The sequence below is a fragment of the Vanellus vanellus genome, assembly GCF_965231255.1.
Source record: "Vanellus vanellus genome assembly, chromosome: 7".
Classification (NCBI taxonomy): Eukaryota; Metazoa; Chordata; class Aves; order Charadriiformes; family Charadriidae; genus Vanellus; species Vanellus vanellus.
The window spans coordinates 9,565,789-9,584,332 of record NC_138912.1 but is presented as its reverse complement, the minus strand read 5'-3'; the positions used below and the strand labels follow the sequence as shown (position 1 = coordinate 9,584,332).

Here is an 18,544-nt window from a genome sequence, read left to right as displayed (position 1 = left end):
GGCGGATGGCTGCTGTGGGCTGCCGGGCTTCCCCTCGGGAGTGAGGAGGGCTGAAGGGGCCGGAGGAGGCAGCGCTGGGGTCGGGAGGGAGGAGAGGAAGGCGAGGAGGGAGCGGGGGGTTTGAATCTCCCTGGCTGGATTATTTCTTCTCAGGGGAAGCTGCCCCTGCCCGGGGTGCGCGGGCGGCGCTGCCATCGCTGCCCGCCGCCGGCCGCGCCTCGGCCCATGGCCCCCGCGGCGAAGATGGACCTGGGCAGCGCCGGCGGCAGAGCGGGGGCTGCCCCCGCGCCCCTGGGCGTCTGGAGACCTTTCCCCTTCTCCTCCTCCTCCTGCTGCTGCTTCTCCTCGCTGCTGGATGTGAACAGCTGGCTGCTCTTCTACGGCTTCTTGTACCTGGCCCTCTATGCCCAGGTGTCCCAGTCCAAGTCCTGCGACAAAATCTCCTGCTTCTCGGGTCATTGTGTCAATTCCACCTGTGTCTGCGACCAGGGCTGGGTGGGAGACCAGTGCCAGCATTGCCAGGGCAGGTTCAAGTAAGTCTCTGCTTATTTCGATTCCTGTTTTCTCCTCCCTGCACCTTTTTCCTGTCTTTTTTTTTTTTTTTTTTTTTTTTTTTTTTTTGCTTGTGTCTGCTATGATTTTGTTCGTGTGTGGTGGAAGTAGAAGTTAGGGATGAATTAGGCTCCTCTACCTCATGGTCCCTCCCTCTAAGAACACAGGACACAGTCCTCCGATGGAAAATTGTGTGTGCTGACTTACCGCTGAAAATAGGCTGCTCCACTTGATGGGAACTGGGAGACAAGGAGAAATCGGCCTAAAGCTGTGTCGCTGCTGTCCCTTCTGGAACTGTCATGAAAATGACATGGGCACTTCATGGGGCTGCCCAGAGAGCAAAAATTACTAGTGAATTTTAATGACTTTTTCCTTCTGAAGAGTGAAAGTGTTTTCTTGTTCTAGTCTTCCTCCCTTTCTTTCAAGTGGGCTAAGAGGGCATTAGTCAGGCACGTTTAGGATAACATAAGTGTAACTTAGTGAAACAAAAATCACTTATGATAAGCTTTGCAGGAGAGGAGAGAGTGTTAATTGTAAAACAATAACATATTTTTGCAAAGGAGTGAGTGGTCAGTGAAGCTAGAACTGCCTTCTCATTCTTAACAGTGAATGTGATATGGAGTCATTGATCAGTAAGAAGGAAGCACACCCTGACACTTGCTTTTCTATATGTAGTGGAAAAGAAGACTTAATTTATTGGGCTGTCACTTTCACCCCCGCCCCCTTTGGTATCAGTGTAAAGACTGGCTGTGAAGAATACTGTTTGCTGTTATTTCGCTATATAACCTTGGACAGGACATCTCATTTCATTCCCTTGTAAGACACCCCATAAAAGCAGGAACTCTATTTATTAAGTGTATTGACATATGTAGCTGGAAAGTGTTCTGATATCCAACAAATAGCAATAAATTGGTGAGGCTGTGTCTTAGAGAATTCAAATTCTGTCTTCGGAAAAGAACTTTTAATAGGTTAAAAGTATCAATAATTGTCTATTTTAAATTGTGTTTAAGTTCAATTTTCTTTTTGGATTCTAAAATTAAGATACATAATTTACATCTCTTTTAAACATTTAATCCAAGGTCACTCATTCCTAAATAAACAAAAAGTAAATCCGGTAATTTGTTAGTTTGGGAAGTTAAGGAGTAGCTGGAGCCAGACATGTTGGCTGAAGTAATGTGCACACTGCAGAGAAAGAAATGATTCACTGGTAATATCTGGTGGGTTAACCCGTCGGTGGGATTATAACTGCATTATAAAGGTAATATAAGGTAAATATAGTACATCTTATTTGCATAAGAACTTAGTAGTAAGAGTTTAAAGTTGGTCGTTTGTTGCCTGTGTGTATTGAGGATTTGAGGTTTGTCCTGCTCTGTGCTGTGGAACAATGGGCTAATTGCATAGGGATTGAGAGTGAGGAGAGGAGGCCAGGTGAATCTTCTTTGTGTGTGAGTATCTGCAGGAGACAGGCTTGCAGAGCTATTCTTTCCTTGCCTTAAAGAGATTACTTGTATCCTTTGTCTTGAAGCCACTCACAACAGACTCTAATAGTGCAAGGGCTGAAGCAAATTTTCATTTCTTCAATTTCAAAGCTTCGTGTGAATTAGTGTATTCTCTGAATGGTTACTGGAGCCTTTATCCACTCCTTACAGGTATTTCCTTGATTACCCGTGAAAACATTTGTGTTTCTTTACATTGGTTGTATTTGTCAAGTGAGGAGGCGCAGTGGTTATGTTTCCACTTCTGGTAGAAAGTTAATAATCCATCCCCACCTAGAGGAAGTTCTGCCCGAATGTTGAAAGGGCACCTCTTCTGAGCTGAAGTAACGCAGTGGTTAATCCGAGTGCCATTACGAGTTTTGGTGAAATGAGGGTAAATTTCTTATTAACTCCTCCATAGTCTTTCATGCTTTAGAAATGACAGTGATGCTTGCATTATGATTTTTATCACGGAAGTAAGCTGTTTCTATTATGTTTGAGACCTATTTTTTTACTGAGGACGCTTTCACAGTGGCTCGTCTTTGGAAGCTCATCTTTAATCTTAGAAGCAAAATATACTCTGCAATGAAAATAAGCACTCTAAGATTTACAGCTTTTCAAGTCCTGTGAGTTGGGGATGGCGTGAAATACGTTAATGTGTGTTATAGAGCAAGCAGCAGCAGCTCTGAGCGGTTGTATTTTGAATCCTGGAAATTCAGATGAGAGTTGAATGGGTGATGAGTCAAGTCTATGTATTTCCAGCTGAAGAGTTAGAAAATGAGTATGAGTCTGCCTTATGGACGGGTGATTGAAGACCTTTCTGACTTTTGTGGCAATTGATGGTTTGACTTATTTTTGTAGAACGTTTGCGTACTGTTCCCATTCGTCTGTGAAGCATGAGCATCTGCTTTATACACAAGTGGCCATGGCTGGACTCTTGCAGCAGTGATAGTTGCACTTGACAAGTTATGTTGGATGTTTGTCAATTTTGCAGCAGTTGCTTCTGTCAGTAAGAACTCTTATGAAGAATGTTGCAGATGAGGTAAAGATTGAGAAGTGTTTTTGGCTGTTATCTACAACCCATACATTGTTAATGAAGTTCTATGGTGTATACAAATGTTAACAGAATGTTTATTCTAAACATTTACATTGTTTCAGAGTTTCAGCCGTTTGAAGTGCCTGGGCGCATCTGTGTTATGCAAGGTTAAAACTGAGCTTTTAATGACCTGAACTGGACATGTGTAAAACCTATTTTCTGTCACTAGATTATTTGAGAAAACAGATTTTTAAGTGCAGGCTTAAAACACCTGAAAAGAAAAGGGTGTTTATTTTTCTTCATCTAAGTGAAGTATGGTTATTTTTGCTCTTCTGGGAGTGAGAGACTTGCATTAGCAAGCACCAGAAACATTATTGTAAGAAAAATACTCTACCTAGGGGTAACTTGGGACCATTAATTCTTTGGTGAGAGATGTGTAGTATTTTTTGCTTTGTTTTATTTCTTTTCTAGACTGAGAAATAACAACATAGCAGAGAGACATCAGAAATAATTGATCAATCTTAGTAAGCAGGTGTCAAAATTAATTGACAATCCTATGGTAACCTTGCCTTTTCCCTGTAGGGGAACTACTGAGTAAGTACACTACTTAGCAAATGTTGCTCTGGACTGGATGAAAGAAGGGTGGATGCAGGAAAAAATGGGCAAAAAATTTCTCTAGCACTATTTTATTACTCTTCTTTATCAACTTTTGCATTTACTTTTTGTATTGTGAAGCATGTGGTAACTCGTTATATAAATGGAAGTGTTGTTATTCTTACTGCATTGCATTCGCATCCATGTCAGTTGCTTTTCAGAATGATTTAGGCTTCATCTCTGCCTACTCTCTGTTCAGGATGGATGCAATTCTGACTTGCTTCCTTCTCAAACAATTTTTTTTTTTTTTTCCTCTTCCCTTCTGCTCTGACAGAATGCGAAGCCTTTTTTTTTTTTTTTTTTTTTTTTTTTGGTACAAAAAAAAAGGGGGGGGTGTAAATTTAGTTATAAAAAGAGAGAAGGAAAGGAATTCTGTCTGCCTGCCTAGGGGAGACAGGTGAAAGAGAAGAAAGCCAAAGAGTGAACAGGTTCTGTCTTTATATCAGGGAGCTTCAAACAGCACAGTTCCTAATACATAAACAAAAACCCAAGCATAAAAGCACAGTGTCCCGTTTTATTCTGACAGATTGATTTATTAAGGAAATGAAGCTTTTAAAGCTACATCTGCCATTCTTTCTTCCCCTATCCTATACCTTTGAATTTGTTGGTCAGTTACAGTTTGAATGATGATATGAGTTTGGGCAGAAGGGAGAGGGAAAGGCTGCCCAAATCAGTTGTGTTATGAGACTCCAGGGAATTCAGGAAGACAAACATTATGAATGGCCCAACTGCAGGAAAAGCTGCAGTCACAGCCTCTACGTATTTAGATGTCAAAGTCAATCAATCTTGAGATGCAGCACTACAGGAAAACAGGTTTCATTAGTTTTGCTACTCACAGAATGACTTCTTGGAAGGAGAAGGTTGGAGCTGAAAGTTACCCCTTTCTCTGGCTCTGGTTTGTGCACTGGTGTGTGGAAGAGTATTAGAGGAAAAAAAAGTGCATAAAACTGCTCATCCTCTTAAGGTTTTGAATACCTGAATGACTGGATATTTTTAATCTTCTAAAATGCTGTCTTAAAAAAACTAGATTGTGTCTTCAGGTCGTCGTTGTTGTTATTTATTTGATAACTTGTGAGTCCCAATTGGCATATGTAATGAAGTAGATTGTACAGAATAGGTGAGCGCCTTTGAGTACATACACATCAGTTAATCTGCTTTGCCTAGTCTTGGATATCTAGTTGTTATGGAGAGAGTAAGAGCAAATTGATCTATTTGATTATTAAACATTGTCTCCAGATGTTCTTATTGCACTTCTAAATTACCTCTTGCATGATTTTCTTAATTTCTAGAGCCCCTATAAAAGATTGTGTTCTTCAAGGGCAAAACAATTTACAAGTACAAGAACCTTCACAATTGAAATGTTAAAAGGGTATCAAATCTTGTTATTCCAGGTGAAATCCCTGTTTCTACCTAAAACTCTGAATTCTGCTGTCTGCAGAATGACTCATGCAGGAAAATTGTCCTTAAATTGCAGATTGTGAATTAAAAATAATATTGTCTGAGAAATGATCTTTTTTTTTTTTTTTTTTTTAAAGCCATCCCAGTCTCCTCAGGTTACTTCACTTGCATAAGTTTCTTGCTGACCCAAAAGAAGTAGCAGGTATGAGCAGGTGTAGATGGGAAAAGAAAATTGTCCCTTTTAGAAGTGATACAGACTTGTTTCACATTAAAGTGAAGGTGAACTAACATCACCATTGAACTGGCACAACTACTACACAAGGTGAAATCCCGAGTTAGGATGTCAGTTGCAAAACTGCATTTGTCATCAGCCTAGCATGTATCTCATTCAAGATATATGCATAATTATTCTTATTGACATCAGTGGAATTGTATTTGAGATTTTTACATCTGCAAATTGCCTTTTTTAGAAGTCAACATGTGGGTATTAATATAATTAAACTAGTGGAAACATTAGTGATTATGATTTTATCCTTATAAAATGTGATCTTTATTTAAATAAATTTTGGTGGTGATGCTCTGAAAAATATTTCTTCCGATGTGAGTTATTCTCTCTGTCTGTATTACAAACTATCATTGTATTTTAAATTTTTATCATAATGAGATTCTGGATTTGTAAGGAATATGTTTTTTTCTTATTCCTATCTTTTTGAAACGTAGAAGCACAAGCCATAGATCATACTCAAGTCTTCCTACAAGCTAAACAGTCTGCACTGAAAGGTTTTTTTTTTTAAAGGAAAGCAAATCTTTTTGAAAACTTGAAAAAAAATTATTAAAGTGTATTTTTTGTTGTTGTTTAGTACTTCCTATATAGAATCATTTAGGTTGAAAATGACCCTTAAGACCAGAGTCCAACCATTAACCTAACAGTAAACCATTTCAATGTTTTTTAGGGGGTTTTATAGGCAAGACCAGAAATAAACTCTGATTACCTGTTCTTACATCTTGCCTTATGCAGGCTGTAGGGTAACTGAATTAATTCCTGTTTGAGTTCAACATACTTTTTAGGAAAGCATCCGTACTTGTCTGAAAACACTTCCACTGATTAAAAGCCCATTACAGACTTTCAAAATTCGTCCATTGGTTAGTTATCCTCAGTGTTTTCTATAATCAGCAAAAACAAATACATAATTTCCCTAATCCAGAAAATCCACCCTACTTCTTTCTTTTGTCTCTTGTAGTTGCCACATTTTCTCACGAGTCAGGCCTTCATTGCAGAGCCTTCAGTACGTCAGGTCTATGTTCCCTGTGTAGGTGACATAATATTGTCACCTCTTCCGCACTGAGAATGGGGGAGAAATATTCCTTGGGTCATCTCGACATAAAACAAGTTTTTCCATCCTTGATTGCTCTCTTGGCTTTTAGCCTACCCTGTTTTATCGGCATTCTTGAGCTATGAATGCCAGAACTAGATGCTTGTCTTTTGGTAATGGTCATACTGGTGAAACGTAGAAGCTGAGTAACCTCTCCCCTGCTGCTTGGTGTCCTGCTGCGTGCAGCTGCAGAGAATGCTTCGAAGCTTAGCACTGGGCTGGCAGCTCACTCCATTATTTTCTACCTCCCAAGTCTTCTCAGAGTTGCTGCATCCTCATACCAAGTGATTGATGCGTGGCCCTGCTTTTCTCAAACTAGCCTGTGAACTGAACGCAGCCGCCCCTATTCAGCATGAGAATTAATTGTGGGGCTACAAACACGCGTGTGTTTGGGACGGAGCTGTGCTCTTTTAAAAACACCCCTCTTTCCCTCTGAACAGTAAATGATTAACAATGTACAGAGTCCCTTTCTGTGTGTAAGTCTGAGGCCATCTGTAGGATTGAATCGAAAAGCAAGCTAGGCAAAGGGCTTGTGGATTCGGGAGTCTAGTTTGTTTGCAGACTATGTGGTTAGTTACTAAAGCAAATAAGTGTGGGAACAGATGGCTGATGACCCTGTCAGGCCTTCAGACAGCACCAGAGGCTGGTTGCCATTGCTGTGGGTGTGTAAAAGCTCAGTTGTATCGAATGTATGCTTAAGTCTATCCATAAAGGATACATAAATGCCTGTACTGGTTATAGCATTTAATATTTATTATGCTTTAAGTTTAATTTGGCAAATAAATAGTCTTACACTGTGTACATCTTACTTTCTTTAACCAAAAAAAGGCATGATGATCATATTTCGGAAGGCATTTTGTAAGGCATTACCATAGTTCATGTCATCTTTCTAAAATGAGCATGAGTAGTTTTTTGAGAGATCAGTCTGTCACGCTGCATCAGAAATTGATTTAATTGTATCAAAATGTAGGCAGAAAAGGTAGGAGGTAATATGAGATGCTACAGGAATATCCTTGGGATATTCTTGCATATGAAGTGCTGGTGGAAAAAAAACCCTTACTTTAAAACACTACTACACAGACGATAAAAAAATGCATTAGAAAACTCAGGCAGTATTGAAGAATAATTATCTGCCAGTGCCCATGGAATGTATTATTAGCCCTACAGTCTAGTCTCGGAAAACATGCTACAAAGTTGATGTAAGGAGGAATAAATGATGATGATGCCTGAAAACATGGGCACTCTAGTGAACTGCAGCTGTTAAGAGTAATAACGGGACAATAGTAAATTATAAGCAAAGTGTATGTTCTCACGTGAGATGGGTGAGCATTGGGAATTTTCAAACTAGCGTTATAGGTTGCCCTATATATTATTTAAAGCCTAATGAGTGCATGTAAAAGTTGCATTGCTTTCAGAGCTCCATGTGGAGTAAGACCCTATTGAGAAACAATGGAACTGAGCTCAACATTGTCTGTTACTTGGTGTTTATTCACCAGGTGCAAGAACTGGGTTCGGCTTTGGAGTCTGCTGCAGGCAGAAAAAAGTCAACCTTTTAGACCTCGGAAAAGTAATTTAGCCACCAGCTCTATAGAATACTCTTGGTAAACATCTTAAACTCTCTGTTAATGAAACAGCATTTTGCAAAAAACAAGTTCTCTGTAAAATCTCTCCCAAGACTTACAGCTTATGTCACTCATCTGGAAGAAATGGATTCCAGGACCTGTTTGAATCAATATTTTATATTTCTTAGCTAAGGATGGAAATGTGCTACTACCATCATATGATGGCAAAATATCAAGTTCGTTGATGCTAATGATACTTAGAAACAAGCTAGCTGTAGAACATTTCCAAGTTTTAAGCAGCACGTGCCCGAGAACCATGATTTGGGTAGGGAACCTTGAAGCCAGGATATTCTAGGATTACCTGGCAACAGAACAAGTGCTGAAGTACTTAAAGATTGGATGCAGACACATAAAATAACACTTGGCGTTTACATTTTCTTATGTATTTCTTCCATAATTTATGTGCTTCAGTGTCTCATCTGTAAAAAAAGAAATAAAACTTCCCGTAAGGTTAAAGACTTGAGGTGATCCACAACTGTAATGATGAGTAAAATCACTTCCTCATTAGGTCCGATGGAACTAAAACTCAGAAGCAGTCTGTATTATTGTGGAATATTCGAAGAATAAGTTGTTGTCTTATTCAAGAGAATCCTTGGGGAAAAAATTACACATTGGCTGTCACTGATAAGGTTTTATTCCAGAAGGTAAGACCCCCAAAGACTTAACCCCCAACCTTGAATTAAATCTTACAAACAAAATATTGTGAGAAATTATAGTCCTTAACGGATATTTTTGAAGAGTTACTGCTCTACTTGTAGAAATGCAGTGTTCTATATTAGTTATTACATTCCTACATCAGTATCAAAACCCCATACATTCCTAATTTGTAGGATGATTGCATTATGTTATTACAGAATTGTGAGTCTGTATTCACAATCTTTAAATGTAGATTTTTATTATAGACATACACTTGTATTTTATGCATAGATAGATGTTTGTTCCCATATTTTTGAGTTTTCATCTTGTTCTCTGTTACCTTGAAGGCTAATAACTTGCCTTCAATGAAAAAGCGGATCATATTGAGTACATCATTCAACTATTGGGATGCAGGAGCTAGGACTGAAGAACTATCGGAAGTATCACAAAAGGACCAGATTTCAATTGTGTACGTTACTGGTTGTGGCAGTAGAGCGGGATCAGCAATGATTGTGGTCAAAAGCCTGGGAGGAGACCTGGGGTTAGTAATGTCTTTAAATACTCTGGTCACTTTTGCAGAAACTTTCTGTTCAAGGTGTAAGTAAACCATAAGTCACTGTGGAACAAGAAGACAAATGGGCTTCATTGATTGCTGCCCCCAGTCCAAGGACAGAGATAAATTAACCAGAAAAATATCTTGCTAGTCATAGTGCAATTTGAAATAGTTACCTTTTTGTAATGGATGGTAGTGGTGAATAAGATACGGTAAGCTTAATTTTCTTGATAATGCATCTCAGCTTTCAAAACTCATGAAAACTTTCATACACTGACTTGTATAAAGGAATACGTGATAGTTCCAGCTTTATTAGTAAAACTGAAATGCCGATTAATCCAACTGTAGGATAATTTGCACCTTTAATTATTTGTTTTGAATCTGTAGAGTAATAATGCGTGTATGTAAAAGTATGTATTTCTCACAAAGAGAATCTAAAACAGTAAACCAAACCAAACACAAAATAGCTCACATACGTGTCTGTGTGTGCAAGCCCAGTTGATGAATGTTATCCTCCTCCTTTGGAGGATACTTGATAACCAAATGTATATGCGGTATACGCAAGATGTACCAAAGCAGTTATGGGGAAGAGGGAAGTGAACTATGTGTTTCATAGGAAGAAGTATCATAAGGCTGCTGTAATTAAGCTGTGTGCTTCTGTAGTTCTCACATCAGCAGATTTGTTTTGTTTGCTTCCTAAGTCAACTGAGACTTTTCTAAAGGGTAACTTAAAAACATTGAACAGGAGCTGGAAGGTGTTCTTGAAAAATGACAGACACTGGACAAACAAATGTCTGCTTTTGAAAACATACAAATTTGCACTTGTGTGCACAGCTGTAATATGTTAGAAAATATTTTCGCAGATGTCTTCTAAAACCTAACGCTGACATAAGTATTAAATTCAGAACATTTGAACATTTCTATTTAAAACTTTGGGTTGTTTGTTTTTTTTGTTTTGTTTTGTTTGTTTGTGTTTTTTCTTTCCCCTGGGTATTTTCTGTAGGAATTCCTGTAGGAATAAACTGTGAACATCTATTTTATAATCAAAATGACACAATTTTTCTAGAGGTTTTAATTTCCAAATTGCTTATACTATTTTACTTTTCATGGCGTGGGGGGGAACCCCTACCCACATTCAAGGAAGTACTTATTTCTACATCTGTACCATGCTTTGTATTTGGATATCTTATTTAGGCACTAGGTCATTGCAATGGCCTTGAGAAATAGACACTTATTTTTTTGAGCTGTTTTATGTGTAGGAAAGCTGAAGTTATGTGGTTGTCTAAGGTAACATAGCAAGGGACTGAATTGAAATGGAAACTTGGGATCTTACACAATTTTCTGTAATTCTGTCCCAGTCCACACTTTAGGAAGGCTGAATTTTTTTCAAATTGTACATTCTTTTTTCTGCAGATATACAATATAGCTTGAAGTGCTTTGTTTTCTCAGAGACCTTTAGTATGTAACATAATCAGATGCAGGAGAGCCTATGAAGCTTATTCTGGTATGGATAAATAGGTGAGGAGTTTGTGATGATATTTTAGACTGACTGTTCCAAACACATACTGTATATCATTCAGTGAGTGTATGGGGGGCCTCTGTTAGTGCAGGTATAAATGCCAACATAGGTTAGAGGCTGATGAATACTTAGAGAATTGATCTTGAAAAGTATCCCCCATTCAAATGAGCCAGGACATCAAAGCTGGACTGAGTTTGTAGTTGGCCTATCTTTTTAAAGCAGGTCGGGGAAGACTGGTATCAAGCAAACCACAGCTTAATATGTTGAGGTCACAAAAGCTGTTCATTGATAGGAACACTGTTGGATTATTTTAGTTTCAATTTATATACGTCCCTGAAGTGCACTTACTGCTTTTGGGGTTTGTATGCATTCAGAAATCCGTTCTCTAACACAAAACTCTGAGGTGACAGGCAGCTGAAAGTAAGCAGAATATTCTTTTAAAGTTAGACTTAGGTTTTCTAATTTAAATTGATTGCATTTATACGTAGCAACTGGACTGGAAAGTGGAGCCAGTGTATGGTTGTTCCTCTTGGAATAATGAAGGCTTGCAGTGTTGCACTGAAATGGAGTTTGAGAACATCTTCCTCTGAATTTTTCCTTTGCATTGTCTTGATAGTTTTGAGGTTATGCCCAGTAAAAGATCTTAAAATGTCTAACCTATTATTATTAAAAAACCCTATGGTTAAAGTTCTTGCCTACTAAGGACATTCCTTTTAAGGAGTATTAAACAGTTCATTGACCAGTCACCTGTTGCTCTTCACAGTCACTATTTTTTTTTTTTTTGTCATCCTGATAAATTTGACTTTTTATTTCCATCTGCTAATGAAACCAAAGCAGATGAAGGACATGCTTAATCTTACTCCTTATTAAATACAACATTTAAGATTTGGTCCGTTTTTCTGTGATGATCAAGGAAAGTGCTGTGCAATCATAGAATACCAGGTTGGAAGGGACCTCAAGGGTCATCTGGTTCACCTTTCTTGGCAAACAGGTAATGTGTGATATTCTAGTTTATGTTGTAACTTTCTAATCTACAAGTTACCTTATTGTCTTTGTATAATTCAGTGGGTACGGAGGTAAATAACGGTGCTTCAAGGCTGGGAGAATGACAAAACTAACATATGTTAAAATATTTTGGTGAGTATGAGCAGCTGCACAAGGTATTTAGTAGAAGAAATATTCTTTGTTGTTCTCATAGTTACACCACTGCAGGCTTAGACTTCAGTGTATCATAGCACTTATTCTGGTGCTACCTGAAGGCATACTTTTTTTTGAACAAAATGACATTAATTCATGAAGGAAATTCTCAGGTATCTGATGTTTAAAAAATCTATAAATTTTTTAAGCAGCAGCAACTCTTGGGTTCTTCCTCCATGTTGAGAACTTTCTCATTATGCTTTTGAGTTGTTTCTCTCTTTCAATTTCTCAGTTTCTTTTTTCTGAGTTTTCTTTTTCTGACTATAAGTATTTCGGAGGCTTTCTGAGATGATGTCAACCTATAGGATAACAAGCTATACAAGCTCATCTTCAGTATATCATGTATTTATGAAGTATACGTGTTCTGATGATCTAGTTTAAATGATAGGACGTCTTTATTTTGCGATTGTTTCGGTTTTTAAGGACAGTTGATCATTCCCATTGAATTCTCTGTTCTCTGCTCATTACATTCCTCTTGGTAGGATATACTTATAGTTAAGAAGATGTTCTTGTCTAAAATATCTTGTGATTGTAGTAGAAAATGGAAAATGCTGTTAAAAATCTAGATGGAAATGTCTGGGAGCCTGCAAACCAGGGCTCTGGAGGGAGTTATGGAACTGAGGTTAGCAGGTTCGTGTGTAAGGATGTTGCTGTGCATAAAAAGTTGCGTGTTCTGGTCAATGCATACTAGCATTACATGTTTCTATTTGTGTATGTGCTCAACAGCTTAAGCTAGTAATATTGCTCAAGGCATCCCTGTACTAGATTTCTACGGTAACTTGGGTTACAGGCTGCATACATGTGGTCTGCTTGCATCCGTGAATCTTAAGGTTGGATTTTTTCATAACCAGTATGAGAATTTTTGAGGATATTGTCAGTGCTTAAGAGTATCAGGAGGATTTTTATTTTTTTTTCCCCTAATGTTGAATTTTACTTAGTCCAGATTCACTTGTGCAGTTCTTCAGGGTTTGTGTGCATATATGCTTTGACTCCTAAATTACTCGCTTGGGCAGCAAAGAGAAAATTGCATAGCCTTGTGGATACGTGTGATGTCTGCATATCAGAAATACTATGTATTTGCTCATCTAATTAATCATGTTGAAGTTTTTGGAGAGGGAATAGACTTCTTCAGAAAGTAATTCTCAGAAGCTGTGTGGATAATGAACTTGGTTCAGAGGTTCCACGTACTTGCAGAAGTATTTGCTTGAGGCAGGATTTGAAAGAAACTCTCTCTAAGGAGGTCACTGTGCAAAGTAAGGAGTGTTGTCGAAACAGGTGAAATTTGAGCACGTCCGCAAAATAGGATTATGGACTTGTAATTGACTCAGGATGGAAAGCATTTCTTGTTTTTGGAGACAGGTTAACTTTTATGAAGGTATACGCTGTCAGAAAGCATTCATGGACTTATCGACACTTGTAGGATAAAAATATAATATAAATATTTCATTTAATAATTTATTTCATCCAGTATTTAATATTTAAAAATAAAATTATTAAGAAATAAAATGGTATTAAATTTACGAACAGTCTTATTATTCCTTGTTATACCATAAATGTAATAGAAATTTAAATAATTTTGCACTTGCAATTAAACTGCAGACCTGTCTCTCAATTACTATAGCTTTAAGATGTTGCAATTAATCTCTTTAGGGTGTGTTCTTTAACTTGAAGGTAAACTTAGGAAACTTGTATAATGGAATGCAGAATCAGACTCTTAAAATCATGTGTGTATGACTAGAGTGCATCTTTAATGTATAGGTAGTGAAATGTTTGTTATCCTGTATTTTTTAATATGTAATGTGTGTGTGTATGTACATATGCATCACCTTGTTATGTTGTAGAATATTGAGTTCCTTTACCTATTGTCCTTGTCGTATTTTTTTTAAATTACAGCAAAATGAAGAAAAAGGAAATTTACCAATAAAAGAATGTCAGGATAATAATAGGGAAGAATGACACTGACAATCAGCGTTCGATACTTTGTGCCATATGCTTTTGAAGTTTGTGTGGATGGATACAATCAGTCTGTTTTTAGAGGGATTTTTTAATTATACAAATAAATAGTAAGTTGCTGAAATAATGTTTTCACCTAATGAACTGCTGGGGACTGTATTTATCTTCCTGATACTTTTAGAATCAAGCTGTTAAGATGTTGTCCTGTACTAAGAATTTCTTTATTATACAAACAGTTCTCCTAGGTGTGATTTAATTACACTAGTGTTGCGCTCAGAAGGAAAAATAATTATTAACTGTCTGCTTTTAGTTAGCATTGTGGTTCCAAATATTTTCATTGAGTTAGAGATGTCCAAGGGAATGTTCTCATTAATCATGTATTATGCATGTAAAGAAAGGGAAATACTAGCGTATGTTCAAGTACAATTTCCTATCAGCTATTAAAATATTTTTAACATACCCTTTTCAGAACAGTTGCTATATGGGAGCTTTACTGTGTTTGGATGCAGAAGAAAAATTAGAATCTTACCATGGAACAGAATGGGCACTCGAAAAACAAAACAATAGCTGGACTACAGTGTGTTAGCATTATTTGTTGGTTTTTGAATTTATGCTAAAGAGCACAGAATAAAAAACATTCAGGATGAATGTTGTTTTTTGATGTAGGGTTATGTGCTGAAGTGTAGGAGAAAAAAATTCATTGAGTAAGTGTGGGTTTTTTTGTACAACTAGTATGAAATATGAATATTTGATTCTGTATTATATGTTTATGTTGCTTCATTGAACTAATGCAACATCTTATTTTATTAATTCTCCTTCTGTTTGCAATAAAATAGCAGTGTCTGCATTACTCATTAGTGGTTTATGTATTTGTCAGGAATGTCTGAAGTTATCAGTGTCTCGGGAGACACTTATTTCTCAACTGATCTTTTCTGTTGTTGGTACTAGATGTAACTTGATGTCCTAAGAATCGAGCAACAGTCTTTTGTAAGTGTCCGAAAATGTCATCAAAGTCCATTTAGTCGTCTGATTTAGTGAAGCCAGGAGCATCTGAAGCAGAATTCTGCTGTTTGTGTCTGATGGACTGAATTTGCAGGACTGTTTGAATAGAAAGGCCTTTTGTATTAGATAACTTGACAAAACAGCAGCTAAACCATTAAGCCAGAACACTTTTAATTATATGTAGAGGGCCCTTTCTGAATCAAATATGTGGTAACTGAACACCATCCAAAGATTTTGAGATTTTCTGCATTGGGGGGGGGGGGAAACAGGGAGAAAAGCTTGTGAAGAGCAATAGACTTGATCAGCTTTCCTTATTCAAATATAAATCTATACTTTGGATAGTGCAGATCCTGCTATGTGTATTCTGGAACTGCCATTTTTAGCAAAAGTTGCAGCTCCAAGGGGTCTCATTCTGTTTGGAAGAATTCCATTGAGGGGGTCGCTCTGTCCCGTTCAGAGACTGGGGAAGGTCTTTGCAAGAGTCCTGTGAGTACACTTAGCACCACTTCACTCAGCCTTTCAGAGTCATGGACTTTTCCTATCTGTGCCTCAGAAGAAGCTGTAGTTTCTTATTTTATTCTGGACAAAAAGCCCGAGGCAGGGCCTTTCATATACTAATTGTATATCCTTCCCATACACAACTGTATTATTCTTTAAGCATCATATAGACCAGGTTGCAACGGCTAACACACAGTTGTGACTGCATTAATTGCCTGGTCCCTGTTATTATTCTTAGAAGAATAACTTCTAGTCAATGTAACGTTCAGGTAATTCAGATGTGGAGCTTTATTTGCTCATGTAACGTTCCTGTGGATAAATGCTAATTTTTTCTCAGAAAAACTGAGGAGCTTGCTTAATTTCAAGTAGTTTTTCATATAGCTTTTCCTGCTTATTTGGCTGGATACACAAACTATGCGTAACAAACTAGTATGAACTGTTAATGGTCAGATTATATTAAAATTGAATTTTTCAAAGTGCAGCCTGAGAGAGTGGGATGATCTGGGTGAATTAAAGCTCAGTATTTGATGCTAGAGTCTGGGTTTGCTTCTTCCTGAGATATTGAATCTTAGGGAAAAGCAATTTGGAAGCAAATAAATGCCCAACAATCAATAAATGTAAGATCATCATGGAATTTTGAGGGGAAAAAAATGTAAAACAATCAATCAAAAAAACTCTGTTGTAAAATGGTAATCAAATTGATTTTTTTGAAAGCTCTGAAATGAGTACTCAGGGATTGTTCCTATTTAAAAAGTGCTATGTGATAGTGAGTTTGAGAATTTCATTTCTATGAAAAATGCTTTAGAGGTTTTCTTATTGCCTTTACAATAAATAATATGCTTTCTTTTCCTAGATCTTTTACTGCTGCATAAATCTGCAGAGAAGTTATGAATCTGTTTTGTATTGCTGTGTTGCGATTAAACTGCCTATTATGTCATAAACAGATTAAATTGCATGATCTAATGGGGGAGGAGAAGTGGACTGAAGAGGGGGAGGAAACGTAAATAGCATTAGAAATTAACAGATAAAAAGAGAGGAAGTTTTGTTACTAAGCTATCAAGCAATGCGGTAGTTATGAAATGTAGAACCAAATAGTTATTTTGTATTTCCTTTACCTTAAATAATAATTGTAAAGGAAAATTTACATATAAAGAAAAAAATGTCTAAATCACAGAAGATTTCATAGTGCTTTTTATAGCATAGCTAGGACTTTACCTGTGTTTTGTCATTTCTTGTCTCAGCTACTGCAGTTTTGTTTTCTTTTGAGCTGGCGCCTCTCCAGTGTGTATAAATGCCGAAGTAAAATACTCTGCTTTGTTTATGACTTAGATTTCTATCAGCTACTTGTGAATCTCTTATCAGGACTCCTGTTCACCTCAGGTCTCTACTAAATGGGAGGAAAAGAAACTATGCAGCCCCACTAGACCTCTATTTTACTTTTAGTTCCTCACAATTTAGGAGACTGACAACAATCATCTGATTGTTTCTTACCTGTAATTCTGGTGCTACAAGTATTGTGTGTGTGTGTGTTTTGTGGTGGTTTTTTTTTTTGTTTTTGTTTTTTTTTTTTTTTTTTCTTTTATAAAGGGAGCTCAGTGATACTGGAACATGCGTGCTCTGGGTACAGATTTACAAGTGTGAACCACCACCTCACTGATGATGGTCTTTCATCACCACTGCACAGTTATTTCACTAAAATGATATGTTTAAGTAATGACTGAACTATTATTGTAAGTTTAAGCTAAAATTAGTGCCTTAAATTATTAATAGGAGAAAGTAAGTAGGATTTGTAAAGTATGTTTTAAATTTATAATTCTCCAGTTATCAAAGGTCTGTTACTTTCTTTTTTTTTTTTTTTTTAAATTTCTTTTCTTCTCTAGATGAACGATGCAGTTGTCTGAAACTGCTAAAGTTGTAACACCAAACAATGGGGTAAAGGGGTAACTCTGGGCCTTATGGTAGAGGGAACAGGGCAGCAGGGAGTTTTAATTTACAAAAACATAAAAATGTGACCAACATTGAGAATGATAAACAAATATTATGTCTGTCAGGTTTAAATCAACATAAATGTTGAGGTTTCTTTATTATTTCTATTATGGCTCAGGTTTCCTAGACCTTACAACAATAATTGCTGTTTGCGATTTCTAATGCATACATTGTAGGATAAATGAAAAATATTTGGTTCTTATAGTATGTTAACGTATAGTTGTTATTTGTAGAGTATTGTAATTTCCTGTTATTTAAATGTAAGCCTTTAAAATTGCTAGGTGCTTTTGCCTCAGATTGTGAATTTTTATTTTAACACGAATCTTCTTGATGGTACCTAGTTCCTGAAGTATTGTCGTCGTGTGTTTTTTTTTTTTTTTTTTTTTTTTTTTTAATTTTTAAGTGCTTTGATTTTTCTAATGACTTGCCTGCCTTCTCAACATTCTGGCAAGTTGGGATTAATTAAGAAGGCGGGCAAGTTGGGATTAATTAAGAAGGCTTGTCTGTAAAGCACCAGGGATTTGTATGAGCTTAGAGGTGAAGTCTTGCATATAAAAGCTAAATATTTCTAGAACAGATCTGTATATATGCGTGAGTGTATGTATCTACTTGTATACCTATGTATGTATATACAAATATACTTCAAAACAGAATTTTCTAGAGTCTATATGAAAGTCCAGGTTCCATGTTGTTGCCTCTTTGACTTGAAGCAGCTATGAGAGTACTGCAAACCTTCCCTTATTGGGGGTTAGTGCCTCTAATCACTGCGTTGCTGAATGAGGAGGAGGAAGAGTTTCATCTTCTCCTTATGTGCTCATATTTTAAAATAAAACTAGTGCCACTGCATTTCTGTAAGATACGTTCCCAGATTGCCTATCAAGATCTCTGAGGAGTTAGGTAGGTAGATTCATGTGTCAGGGTAGGCATGACATCAAACTTCATACAACCAATTAAGTCCTTTTATGAGTGCCTGGAAGCGTAGCTGTTGAAGAGTTCACAAGCTGCAACGTGGGAAAAAATAAGGTGGCAGCTAAGAATAGCTGTCTTCAGGACTGGACAGCAAGACTAAGCATTTCGAGTTGCAATTTAG

The 18,544-nt window shown here is 37.1% G+C and overlaps 1 protein-coding gene across 1 annotated transcript in view; it reads left to right on the top strand.

Annotated features, from left to right (window-relative positions):
- Positions 1–225: 225 nt before the first annotated feature.
- Positions 226–18,544, top strand: part of ATRNL1 (attractin like 1) — a gene marked incomplete at both ends in the record, with an annotated part of 535,835 nt that continues 517,516 nt past the window's right edge. Inside the window, one exon of the mRNA XM_082486299.1 lies at positions 226–533. Coding sequence (XP_082342425.1) covers positions 226–533 — 308 coding nt within the window. The remainder of the gene's footprint in view (positions 534–18,544) is intronic.